Below are 13,139 nucleotides of genomic sequence, written 5' to 3'. Positions count from 1 at the left end.
GATCCAGATGCTGTGGCTTTGCTCTTGGTTATCAGATGTTTTATTTGAGGGTCCTCCCCATGACTCTATTTCACAAATGTTGTTAATGGTACAAAAAAAGTTCTGTGAAGCTTTGTGTTTGTTAATATGCATTAAAAATATATAGTGAACAGGCAGTTCCATGCACACATTTCAGGTATAAATAAAGTACCCTTTGATATTTGTGACTAATAGTAAATATCTAAATTAAAAAATATTCTAACAACTAACAAAATTTCTCTTTCTTCCTTTGTAGTAACCATGTCTACAACTCAGAGAAGGCATGTAGCAAGTTCTTGGTGAGGTGTATACTTGAGACAAGACACAGTGACTCATATGCTTTTCTGGGTAAGAAGTGTATCTATATTCTCTTGAGTGTGAAAAAAGTACTTAACCTTATAAATTTAACTTTAACTTTTGAAAATTAATCTGTCAAGCCAGTATGGTGGTGATTTTGTCGGTGGAGGGTTTTGTGGGGGTTTTTTTGTTTGGTTTTTTTTTGTTTTGTTTTGGGTTTTTTGTTTGGTTTTTTGTTTGTTTTTTTGTTTGGTTTTTTTTGTTGTTTTTTGTTTGTTTTTTGTTTTTTTATTTATTTATTTTATTTTATTTGTTCTTGAAACTTTCTGGGAACATGTAGAGAACTTTCCACCCATCAAACAGTCTTAAGACATTTTAGACTAATAGTGCAAAGGAAGAGCAATAAAGAGCAATTCTAGAATAAAAGACATTGTCAAATAGTATGTGTTTGGTTAGAAAAGTTACTCCAGTTCGTTGTCACAAAGATGTGTACTGTTTCTAGCCTGATTTGCCAAGGGACTGGAGTTTATATACTCTCTCATTCCTTTCCCTTCCCAAAAATTTTAAACATCTGTCTGACGAGGAAGAAAAAAAAAATGTACAACGTGAGGAAAAAGTGTAGAAGTCCACTTATATATACTGTGTTGACAGACTGGCAGCCAGCAAACATGTGCTCTGCCGTGGTCAGCATGGATATTCTGAGACACCACAACAGCTATGGTTGTTGCCATGGCAGGATATGTGTTTGAATGGTTCCTACAAATCTGTATGTGATCTGACTTATTGGCTCTGCTGCTCTTCAACTCCCCCAGTCCCTCAGTTTGATCCAGACAACTCCAGAAACAACCCCAAATTTAGGAATTATTATTTTTTTTAATCAGGAAGACATTCCTTGCTGATTTGCTTACACAGTATGAAACTCTGTAGCATCTTCTATGTGTAACATTGCTCTGCAAGTGTCTCCCTCCTTAGTAACTGCTTGGGTGCTGTGCAGGTTGTCATTAGCACCGTGTTCTAAGTAACTTGCAGCAGGAATCTCCAAAGACTATTAGGGCTGGATCTCCCTGCAGCCCCCCCACCTTCCTCATCTGCACTAAATTCGTAAGGTCTCATTTAATGCAGTTGGATGTGGATACCTACCTTGCTGGGTTTGCTGGATCATCAGATGACGGGGTGAGGAAGAAAACTTTTGCTTTCTGATCCTGTAACAGTCAGGTGTTTCACTTTCATTCTGCTTTCATGTTTCTCATGTAAATGATGCCTCTGACTCTTCCCCAGTTTTAGTAGATTCTTCTGTAAAGTCATGGGCTTACAGCTGTGTTCCTACCTTAAGGGACTTCTAGGCTGGACTGCTAGAGTATTGCTTACTTGTTGATCATCCACTTTATTTCACGAGCCCTAGTGCATTCAAGCACTGCTTCGGATCCCTTTCTAGTTGTGAACAGAAAAGAATTGCAGAAACAGAGGAGTTTTGCTTCAAAATAATGTTTCCAAAGAATAGAGCAGTTTCCAGAGAGAGTTAAATTAGATGAGATGACATGTTTTAGTCCTTTACATTTAGCACTTCTGTCAGAACTTAATTAGATCTAATTTAGCTTGGCATTGCCTGACTTTATTTAGTACAGAATTAGCCTGTTTCTCTCTGTCCTAGGGCAGTCCTGTGTTTTTGCCAGTCTTGTTCCAATTATTAAACTGTTTCTGAAGATGTAGTTTCAGAATACATACTGCTAATGTTTTTATCTTTTTACTGTATCTTCATGATTCACTGTCATGTTTCTGCTGTGGACCTGCTTTCTTTTTAGGTGTTCTTACTAAAGACAGAAACGTTCCTTGGGCTCTTTCATTCATTTATATCTTAAGTAATAAAGCCAGACTGTTGGGTGGTTGGTTGGGTTTTTTTTTCATTTGTCTCAAATGGCTTATATTAATGTATCAGAGACCTCATAATTCTAAAATTGTCTTTTGGTGATTGCCTTATCTAAGAATGGTAAATTCTTTTTTCCCCCCTAAATTTATTTTTTTGTGCTATTTGTTTTTAAACTTGTCAAGTTATAGCTGGAAATTTATCTGACCTGAAGCTGAAGCTTTTGCTTTTAGATGACATATCTGAACATTTGCAGTGCACTTGTTGGATTTCAATAACTGCTGTCATAGTTTGGAGTGACTTGAACAGTTCCTATTTAGGATTTGTTTTACTGCTGCTTATTGGAAGCTTATCAGGGAGTCATACCTTACATATGACTTACAAATTCTTCCTGAAAGGAGGAATTTTAGACTGTATTTCCTGTCCATCAGCATATAGATACAACTATGCTGACCCGCCTACAGAAAACTGGGAGGGCCTGCTTGTAAATAAAATGTTTGTAATTTCCCAAAAATTTTCTTCATAGTGATTTTTCTAAATATCAGAGTGGTGTAATGCATGTTTCTTCCACATAACCCTACAAAGACCAAGGCACTTTTTCAAATGCACTGTGTTCAGTTAAGTCATCTTGTGTCTTAATTGACAACAACTTAATTGATAACTGAAGATGTATCCTCATGTTTTTAATTTATATTTTTATTTCAATATTTCTTCTCCTCTTGAATTTAGATAACATAATCCATGGATAAAGTGGGAAAGATGTGGAACAATTTCAAATACAGGTGCCAGAACCTCTTTAGTCATGAGGGTGGAAGCCAAAATGAAAATATAATTGTGAACTCCAGTAACTGCTCATCTGCTAAAGAGAAAGCTATCCAGGTAACTGATTTGACTCAACAACAACCACCCAGCAGCCCTTTGAGAGAAAACATTGCTCTGCAATTAGGTTTAAGTCCTTCAAAGAATTCAACAAGGCGGAACCAAAACTGTGTCACAGAAATTCCTCAGATTGTTGAAATAAGCATTGAGAAAGAGAATGACTCGTGTGTCGCCACGGGAGCCAGGCTTGCTCGAAGGGACTCCTATTCTCGACATGCTCCCTGGGGTGGGAAGAAGAAGCATTCCTGCTCTACCAAAACCCAGAGCTCCTTGGATACTGAGAAAAGATTTGGTAGAACACGAAGTGGCTTGCAGAGGAGAGAGAGGAGGTACGGGGTGAGCTCAGTCCATGATATGGATGCAGTATCCAGCAGGACAGTCGGTAGCCGTTCTCTGCGACAGCGTCTACAAGATACTGTTGGGCTGTGCTTTCCCATGAGAACTTACAGCAAACAGTCCAAACCTCTGTTTTCTAACAAAAGAAAGATCCATCTCTCTGAACTAATGCTTGAGAAATGCCCTTTTCCTGCAGGCTCCGATCTGGCTCAGAAGTGGCATCTGATTAAACAACACACAGCGCCTGTGAGTCCTCATTCAACTTTCTTTGACACATTTGATCCTTCCTTGGTTTCCACAGAAGATGAAGAAGATAGGCTCAGAGAGAGACGTAGACTTAGTATTGAAGAAGGGGTTGATCCCCCTCCCAATGCCCAAATACATACTTTTGAAGCTACAGCACAGGTTAATCCATTGTATAAACTGGGACCAAAGTTAGCCCCTGGTATGACTGAGCTGACTGGGGACAAAACCATAACACCTCCAGGGAACTGTGACTCCGAAGAGGACACAACAACGCTTTGCCTGCAGTCACGGAGGCAGAAGCAGCGTCAAATGTCTGGAGAGAGCCACGGCCATATCAGCAGGCAGGGGGCTTGGAAAGTGCACACTCAGATCGATTACATCCACTGCCTCGTGCCAGACTTACTTCAGATCACAGGTAACCCGTGTTACTGGGGGGTGATGGACCGCTATGAAGCAGAAGCACTTCTGGAGGGTAAACCCGAAGGCACTTTTTTGCTCAGGGATTCTGCGCAGGAGGACTACCTCTTCTCCGTGAGCTTCCGGCGCTACAACCGCTCGCTGCACGCACGCATTGAGCAGTGGAATCACAACTTTAGTTTCGATGCCCATGATCCCTGTGTGTTTCACTCCTCCACTGTTACAGGGCTTCTGGAGCACTACAAGGACCCCAGCTCTTGCATGTTCTTTGAACCATTACTTACTGTATCTCTGAACAGGACCTTCCCCTTTAGTCTGCAGTATATCTGCCGGGCAGTAATCTGCAGGTGCACTACGTATGATGGGATTGATGACCTTCCTCTACCCTCAATGTTGCAAGACTTTCTAAAGGAGTATCACTATAAACAAAAAGTCAGGGTGCGATGGCTGGAGCGGGAACCTATAAAAACAAAGTAAATGGAAATCAAAATAAGCTTCTGGAATATGCTTTTTTTTTGTGTATTACAGTTTAACTGCAGCGAGCGCACCGACGACGTCTAGCTTTTCTACAATATCCTATTTAAGCTAAGTGTTAGTATCCTGTCAGATGCTGCCTGCTGTTAATCAAACTAAGTTGTGATGCCTCTTGGAAACAATAAGCAGACAAATTCTGCACGTTTTTCATTAAGGCGTAATGAAAATATTTTTGCTAATTTCTAAATATTTTTTTCCCTTTTATAGCTGTAGTAATTGGATGAAGAAACTATGAGGCATTTTCCATGGGGCATTCACGTAATGCTAATAAAGAAAGGCTTTATCAGAGGAGCATTTTTGCTAATATTTGAAGTATTTTTTTAAAATTCTCTTCCTGAAAACGTTCCACTACTCTAAGTACTAATTTAGCTCACAAACGAGTTTCCAAATACTAGTGAATATTTTCTTTTAATGAAGAGCAATTCATTAGAAGCAGTCCATTAAGAGTTAATGGTTCTTTGATGCTAACAGATGAATCATGCTTTTCACAGTGTATAAGGTTTCCTAATCATTAAAACTTGAATATGCCTGCTCAGTACTGTAATTCTATTATAAACACTTGGAGATTTAAGTGGCATTGTTAGCAAAAGTAATACTGTCTTGGACAGTTAAAAATACCTTCCAGTGTGAATTGCTGCTTCAGTGGCAGGACATAGGATTAGATTATTGCCATAAAACATAAGGTTGTGGGTTTTTTATAAAAAAGAACTTGGTGGCCTCACTGCTAGTAACTTACAATGGAAGGTAATAGTGACAAGAAAAAAATTTTTATTATTTAAAGGTGACTGATATTTTTTTGGAGAACATGACAAGTGGTTGAATTATTATAATCAGAGTACAAAATCTGACATATCTGAAACAAATGTCAGGTTTCAAAGGTACTGTTACACTTTATTTGTAAATATTTTTCCATTTGCGCTTTTAAAAATGTTTTAAAGTAATATGCACTGATTATAGTTTCAACAGATTACTTAGAAACAAGATTCTAACTTCTGTTTGCTTATTTAATTGGAGATAGAACTTAAAGTAGTTCTGTCTTTAGACATTTTGCACTAAAATTTTGTTGGAATGCCCTGACCCCTGTTTAATGTTTTGTACCAATTGAGTGCTCCCTAGTTTCTTTACCAGCTGCTACAGTATGTTATTTCTTACTTCTCTAGGGCAGTGACCTGTGTGAGGTAGGGAACATTTTGGCTGCAAGTACAATAAACGTTACTCTTGTATGCTACACTAACCCTTCTATTGATGAATTTTTCTGCTTGCTGTGCCTTGTTCTGGCTCTTTGTGCTAATAAAGTACAGTATGTTCAGTGTTATACTTGTATATCTGCTCTGTTTTTATATATTCACGTAACTTGTAGCAGTTAACTGAATTTTTAATAGGCTTTTCTTAGTACTTAGTATAGGTAATGCACAAGCACTGTGCAGTTGAATATTGGTTGGTCAGCACACCGTATTCCTGGTTTTTGTTACAGAAACTTGACAGTGTACACCACTGAATAACGTTTCTGTAGTCACTGCAAAGTAGTGGACTTGTCTGCAGGCATAGAGCATTTTACAGGTTTTTGTAATGTAAAGGATAAATGTCAAGCAAAAAGTGTTCTAAAACATAATTGATCCCCTGTAATGGTTGCTGAAGGTGTTTCAGCTTGTTATATAACTAACTGCTAAGGTTAATATTTTGATACTCCCCACTGAGCAAGGAATGCTTATTCCTGTAAATTGATAGTACAGCAGTGGCATTTGTTCACTTTTAGGCTATTTTATTAAATAATGTACACGCAAACTGGCCAAATGTCCTGTTTTTACCAAAGAATACTGTCAATTTATGTTGGGGTATTTTTTTAGTAAAAAAAACTCAAGAGTGGAGAGGTGCAATTTTTGTTCTATCAAATATTTATCCCAAGCTATGATAAACCAAAGTATTTGACAACTTCATCTGAACTTAAGTAATGTACACGTTTATGTTGGTAGAGCTTAAAACTTTTACATCAGTGGTGTCGTCATTTTTCCTGAACTCACAATGCACCTGAAGAGGAACGATTTAAATAATTTTGTAATGACTGGAACAGCACTACATGAAAGCTCGTACTGCGAGGGGTTAATCTGAAGCACCCAGAAAGCACTTTAAAACATGTGTTTATATGCTTGTGGAAAATTTGTGATCCCGTTATGCATTCTTTGTAGTAGATTATCTTCTTTCGTGTGTTAAAAGACTTCCACTGTTAAAATGGAACTTTGTTTAGAATATGTAAATACTAAGTTTATGTAATTATGTGTACAACTGTGCTAATGGTCTCTTAAGTTTTGAATTGTATGTGTGTCATTGGATATGCAACTCCTGGTTTAAAATCTGCTCTAAGCATAAAAAGAGGAAAAAGTCACCAGCATGAAATTGCACCTAAGTGTACCTTCACTGTGTCGTTCTCACTGTTCCCTCAGTCAGATCTGAATGCCAGATGAGTTTACTTAAAATCTTGCTTTCAATAGTATCATACAGTCAGCCTGCAACCAAGCTTTGTCCCGGTGTAGGGACCTGTTTTTTGTTTACACCTGTTGCAGTTGCTTGTCATAAACTAGCTGTGACGTTGTCAATGTGGTCAGGAATACACATTCGTTTAATTTTTTATCATGTGGTGGAATCCTTGGAGAAAAAAAATAAAAACCCCAAATCCTTATCTCAGAAAGTTTGCTCTTGCCTTTGTGTAAATAATCTTTATGGAGAGATTTAGTGTTCCCTTAAAACACACGAAAAAGGAATGGTCTATTTCTCTACAGCTTTTTTAAAGCTTTGCTTCACTGAAATATACAGAATAATTTGCTAATGTGGTTATGCTAAAATGAATCACTTTAAATTATGCTGGACTTGAGTGTTGACTACTCAAGTTGCAGTGTATTTCTGAATGAATGCATTTTCAGTTCTAAAGGCACTAGCATGCTAGTGTGGGGAGAATGCAAATAATTGATTTCTCAGTTTCTGTTTGACCTTCTGGTTTGGTTTAGAAAATCTTCCATGTGTCTTCTTACAGATGAGCACAGAGCACAGATTTTTTTTCTTAATTTAACAGTAGGATTTAGTGCAATAAGGTACACTTGTATTATTCTCGTCTAATTTGGTTACATGACAGATGCCTGAGTTTTTGAGCCTCAGTCTTGTAAAGTGTTCTTTTGAGGTGATTCTCATTTCTGCAGAAAGGGCTATAGAAAGGGTCTACTCTGTAGGAGGATTTTGTGAGAAATCTTACACAGATATTTTTTGTCCCCATGGAATTGGAGAAAAGAAAATATACTATATTTTGAGTATATAGGAGGGTCTGTTTTAAAGGCATAACTCTTGAAAATACTCTCAAGGCAAGTAGATACTTGTCCAGCTAATTTACTTGTCAGAAAGGAACTTCTGAAGAAAATAAGTTGCAAATCCATGTTTTGCATTTATCTGCTTTTAAATTTTATGTGTATTTGGAGGCTTGTTGCTTACGAAATTAGTCTTTAAATCAGAAGCATAGTCTTTGAAAGACATGTCTGTGTATCCACAGTGTTTGATAAGATGAAGTCAAGCCTCTTACATGTCAGTCACTCAAATCCTGAAGTCCATATTTAACTTTAAAGTTTTGCACTAGTTAGAGATTCAGGATCTTTCCTTGTTTCTGTGATAAAAAAACTGTTTACTTTAGTATCCTTGTGGAAGCCAAAATATTTGCAGAATGCTATAAAGTTTGTCTCTGCTGCAGAGTTGCATGTAAGACAGAAGCTGTCATGTCAGAAGTACCAGAGGGATGTATCTGCAGGTATTTTTTTTTTCAAAGCTATCTTGAAATAGAGTATTTAATGGAAAAATATGAACTGAATCTTAGTTGATTCTTTCTAAAATAGCAATGTCTCTCCTTTTAAAACCATTCACATTTAAAATTATGAAAGCGCTTTTTGAGCCTCATTTTCCTAAACTGTTGTTGTGAAATGAGCACATGTGCTGAACCTTAGTCTGCAGGAATCTAGCACATATATATTTATATGTTAATAAGATGCCTCTTAGCAGGTTTTCATTCATGGTCTTTTTTGAAGCTACTGAAGTACACCAATATGGTGAGCACTAATATATTGGAATTCTAAAAATTCTTTCCCAGTTTTCTCTCTGTGCATGGCATGCTTTGCAAATAAAAGGACTATTTTATTTGTATCTTCATCTATATTTATGTATTATGACTAGTTGATTGGTGTGTGTTTTCCTGTTGTTGTTATGCTTGCTAAACAGTCATCTCCGAACTGTGACCAAGGGAGATTTTTCATCATTATTTTTTTAAAAATAGACAGAAATCAAATTAGTTGGCTTTTAAAGTGTTAACTCCTATGGAGCATGGTATAACACTGCTAATTGCACTCCCTTTTTGCAATATCGATGTACAGAGAATCATTTACTTGACCATGGGTTGTGTCTGCCAAATGCATTTGACTTAATGTCTGAATTCTAAGCTTTATTTTTTGTAATTGAAAATGCTGCTGATGAAGGCTTTGAAAAGAAAAAGGCTTGATGTTTTTATGCCAATATACATAAAGTAAATGTTTTGCAATGAGGTAAGGATCTCTTGAAGATGCTTTTTAGAAATTTTCCCCCTCTCACTGTGTCTTAAATCAAGACTCTTTAAAAAAGAAAAAAGCCAAACAACCTCTTGATGACTTTAACCTTACAATCATTTCAAGACTGAAAAGAAATCTGGTGCTTTTACTTAATTTGCTTGCATGTTGCCAGACTGATTTAAGAGCAGTTGTTTCAAGAGGCAAATTAAATCTGTTATTTCAAGGAAGCATTGCCATTTCTTATTTTTATAAAATATTCAATTTACAAAAATTGTGTATCAACAGGATGTTAACCTGATACTGTATTTATTGTTATCAAGGTAACTATTGTGTGTATGCTTTTCAAGCTGAGTAAGTGTTCACTTTGTAAATTTGCATTAAGGCTACAGCTGTTACCAGCTGGGTTCTCTAGGGCCAACACAATGTGTTTATGAGCTGAAGCTCCCGGTGCTTGACCCTTTTTTGTCTTCAGTAGGAAGAAAAGTACGTAACTCTGCGATATAGCTCGTTTTACAGATTTCCATGTTAAGCACACAGCTACACTGACAAGCAGGAACATATCTGAACTTGCTTGTCTGGAGTAAAGCAACCTCTCTGACTTCTCAGCAGGAGCTGTAACTTGGTGGCACGTTGGCAAAGAGGAAGCAGAATTAGGTTTTGTTCTTCTCTGAGCAGCTGTTAAACTGAACACTGTGTGCTTCCTGTGCGATAAGGTATGTCAACTTCTTAGAGCCATGGCAGTTTTAATAGCGTCTGGAAGATACAGAAGCACTTGGCTGCTTTGTCACTTCTTGCTTTCATACTTGTGGTTTTGCAAAAGCTTGAAGAGATGTATTTATTAAAGTTGAATCTATGTAGTCACCAACTGTATAAGCACTGCTTTGTAATATCTTTACAGAGATTGCAAATTCCTACGGCAAGTATATTTAAACTGTTTTGGGAAAATGAATAATGACACTGTGGGCACAAATTAATTCAGATTGCACTAAACTTTCTTACCAGAAGCCTTCATTCTTCCAGAGAACTATGCGATCCCTGCACAGAAACTGTAGCTTTGGTGGTGCACTCTTTGGTAGGTGGCCAAAAAAGCAGCATCCAGACGGTCCCTGGACCTTTTCCGACATTCCAGTTGCAGGGGCCCTGGCAGGCCCGCTGGGCACTCGAGGAGTAGGCTGGCAAGCACACCATGCCGAGCGTCACCCGATGCCAGCACCTTGTATAACTGTGCTGGTTTAGGTCTCCCTAGCCTAGATGTTCTTTAATTCGCTGCAGCTTAAATGTTTCTCCACCCTGCCTAATTTGTCTTTGTTATTTGGTTGCCAAACTGTCTTGCATCTTAATAGAGTAAGAAAATAATGTGATTTATGGCTACCCAACCAGTGTATTAAGTAATAGATGGCTCTGTCTTAATAAACGGGGTATAAACTGCCATATTGTTTTCTTTTTATATTTGTTTGGGAGCAAAAAAGTTGTGGGTTTAATGAGTTTATTTTAAGTCTATACTGTAAATACACAGTTTTGCAAATATTTTTTTGTACATGTCAAAGCGGTAAGTTGTTAAAGTAATCATTAACTCATGTTTGTTCCAGTCCATTTCTGTTGCATCTAAAATACTTTGGACAAGAGATCCACAGACTGACAGTTAATGCCTCTAGAAGTTTTATCTCACTGTGAAATTCCATCAAGCTCTAAATTTAGCAAGTTTTCACTTAAATCTCAAGTGTTTTTCTCCCGAGTTTTGGGTTAAAGATGTGTTTTTCTGACATAAACGTGTCTTTTAGAGCACAGCCCCCCTGAGCACAAACTAAGGAACAGATGTAGATGTCATCCCATAAACTGGGAGTGTTTCTCCTCTGTGCCTGATGGGAGCTGCTCTGAAAGCAAATTAGTGCAAACTCTATAGATAATTATGAAAACTGAGCAAAATGCTGCTGGTGAGGAGTTATAGCTGGGCACAGCAACAAACGTGTGACAAGCTGAAGAAGTATCGTGGGCTGCTATGTAGAACTATTTCAGGCTTCTTAATTTGTTAATTATATATATATTCTAGACCACTGCTCCTAAAAATACATTTAGTCTAGGCTCCATTGAAGTATTTATCTCTCATCAGTAGTGAACTAATAGAAAATGAAAACCCTGACAAACTTGAGTTTTGGCTGTTTTATATAGAGATTGCCTCTCTAGCTTTAGCTTCATTGAAACATGCAGAAGCCTAAGTGCCTTAAATTCAGCTGAAATAAATCCATAATTGATTAATAAATAAAAGTAATGGACATTGACTTTCCTATTATGGTGGTGAGTTTGAAATATGAAGTGCAAGTACTGTTAAATTTATAGCAGATATGCTTAATCATGTAATAGTATGATGGTTTTATTGGTTAGGTAAAGAAGATACGGGCACGGTAATATTTCAAAAAGGTTTCAAAACACCAGGTGATCTGAAGCTTCTGTGTCACTTTCCTAGGAAGGGAATTTTAGGATTTTATCTCAGAAAGCTCTTGTATTGTAACTGTGCAGGTATTTAGAATAGAACATGTTGGTATAGAGAATAAATATACAACGTACCTGTGAGACTGTTCTCACATTGCTCTCCCATCAGGTGTCTCGGGGCATCTGGGAAGTCAAGGTTGTAAACCTTCAGGAGGGGTTTCACAGTCTCTCCTTAGAACTTACAAAAATGGATAAAAATTGTTATTTATAGTATCTCTAATCTTCAGAATAGCATTAGTTGTCGCTCTCATCTGTTAAATTACTAGGAATATGTAAATTCATTGCAGTTTCAAGCGTGGGACTCAGTCTTCATAAGAAGGTCACAAAGAGCTGCATGGAATCAGACTTGCTAGTTGTGGGGTAAGTTGGATGCGTTGCTGCTCGCTACCTTGCGTTTCCCTTTAGTGAAAAAAAGAATAATGCTACTTGGTTCATCTGTGAAATACTTTGTGCTCTAGTGATGAGCAGCACACGTCTAACATCCTTCCTTCAATGAGCAGTAAGACCTGAGGTTGGTATGTATCCACCCCCAGTATTTCTGTTTCAGTATTTCTGCTCAAGGAATGACTGACACGATATATGTGATGCACAGGTATGTAGTGGCATGGCACTGACTGCCACATGCCCCTCATTTCCTAACACAGCCCTCTGTCAAGCCATAGTTTGGGGTTTCCCCACATAAAGCACTGTTTGCTCCTTACAAGCTCTGTTGTGGAGACACTGTCTTTTGGCTCCTTGCTTTTGTCATTTTATTTTTTGTAGCCAATCTGATAAGGCTGATAAACCTGCAAGCAGTGTGTGAGGAGAATTTCCTGGCATGAGCTGACGAATTGTTGAGATTGTTATCATTCTGTACTACAGAAGCACACTGTTTTATTTATACACTGTTTATCTTCAGTTTCATTATGTGCCAAGAAGAAAAAAGACAGACTTTTCCTTCAAGTGGTGGCTTGTGTGACCATTCAGACTACGGGCATGGGGACACCTTGATACTTAAGCCAAATACTTTTCCGCCCTAGCAGTACTGGTAAGGGTACTCTCCTTCCCCCCCCTCCTGCCTGGTGCACGTGGTGTATACTCATGGTTGGAGGACACTTTCACACTTGTTCTTCTAACTGTCCACTTGAGCCAGGGATATCCAGTTTTTCTTTTTAGCTGCAGATTTGCTTTCCTGACTTTCTGTGAATGGCTTTGCATAAGGGCTGTAGCTTTCTGTGGCTTTGAGCTGTTCCAGATGTGTTGGAGCCAGCACTGACCATCAGATGAGTACTGCCAGTGTTTATGCTGTTCAGGAAAAAGCCAGTGGGAAGCATTTTGTGAGAAAGGTTTTAAGCCAAGAGTTTGCAAGAAGCATCAGCAGCTTCAGCTATTTTTTTCTGGATGATTTTAGTTTCATCGTGACTCCATACTTCAAGGAGTCTTAATCCTTTATGCCAAGTCACCTCACCTAGATTTTTTTTTTACATTGGAGGGAAAAGGAAAAG

At 37.9% G+C, this 13,139-nt stretch overlaps 2 protein-coding genes across 3 annotated transcripts in view; both read left to right on the top strand.

Moving 5' to 3' along the window:
• The window catches only part of SOCS5 (suppressor of cytokine signaling 5), a 31,822-nt gene extending 24,545 nt beyond the window's left edge, over positions 1 to 7,277 (top strand). For both annotated transcript variants that reach the window (XM_051782895.1, XM_051782894.1), the window contains exons 2-3: positions 275 to 366; positions 2,909 to 7,277. In XM_051782895.1, coding sequence (XP_051638855.1) covers positions 2,921 to 4,534 — 1,614 coding nt within the window. In that variant the 5' untranslated portion in view covers positions 275 to 366; positions 2,909 to 2,920 and the 3' untranslated portion in view covers positions 4,535 to 7,277. The remainder of the gene's footprint in view (positions 1 to 274; positions 367 to 2,908) is intronic.
• Positions 1 to 12,132, top strand: part of RHOQ (ras homolog family member Q) — a 175,496-nt gene extending 163,364 nt beyond the window's left edge. Inside the window, exon 5 of the transcript XR_007903804.1 lies at positions 12,121 to 12,132. The gene's annotated coding sequence lies outside the window, so the exon portion shown is untranslated. The remainder of the gene's footprint in view (positions 1 to 12,120) is intronic.
• The last annotated feature ends 1,007 nt before the right edge of the window (positions 12,133 to 13,139 follow it).

Source organism: Manacus candei, unplaced genomic scaffold (genome assembly GCF_025592945.1).
Source record: "Manacus candei isolate 608988 ecotype Guabito, Panama unplaced genomic scaffold, ASM2559294v1 h1tg000017l, whole genome shotgun sequence".
Taxonomy (NCBI): Eukaryota; Metazoa; Chordata; class Aves; order Passeriformes; family Pipridae; genus Manacus; species Manacus candei.
This window is presented reverse-complemented; position numbering and strand designations above follow the sequence as displayed.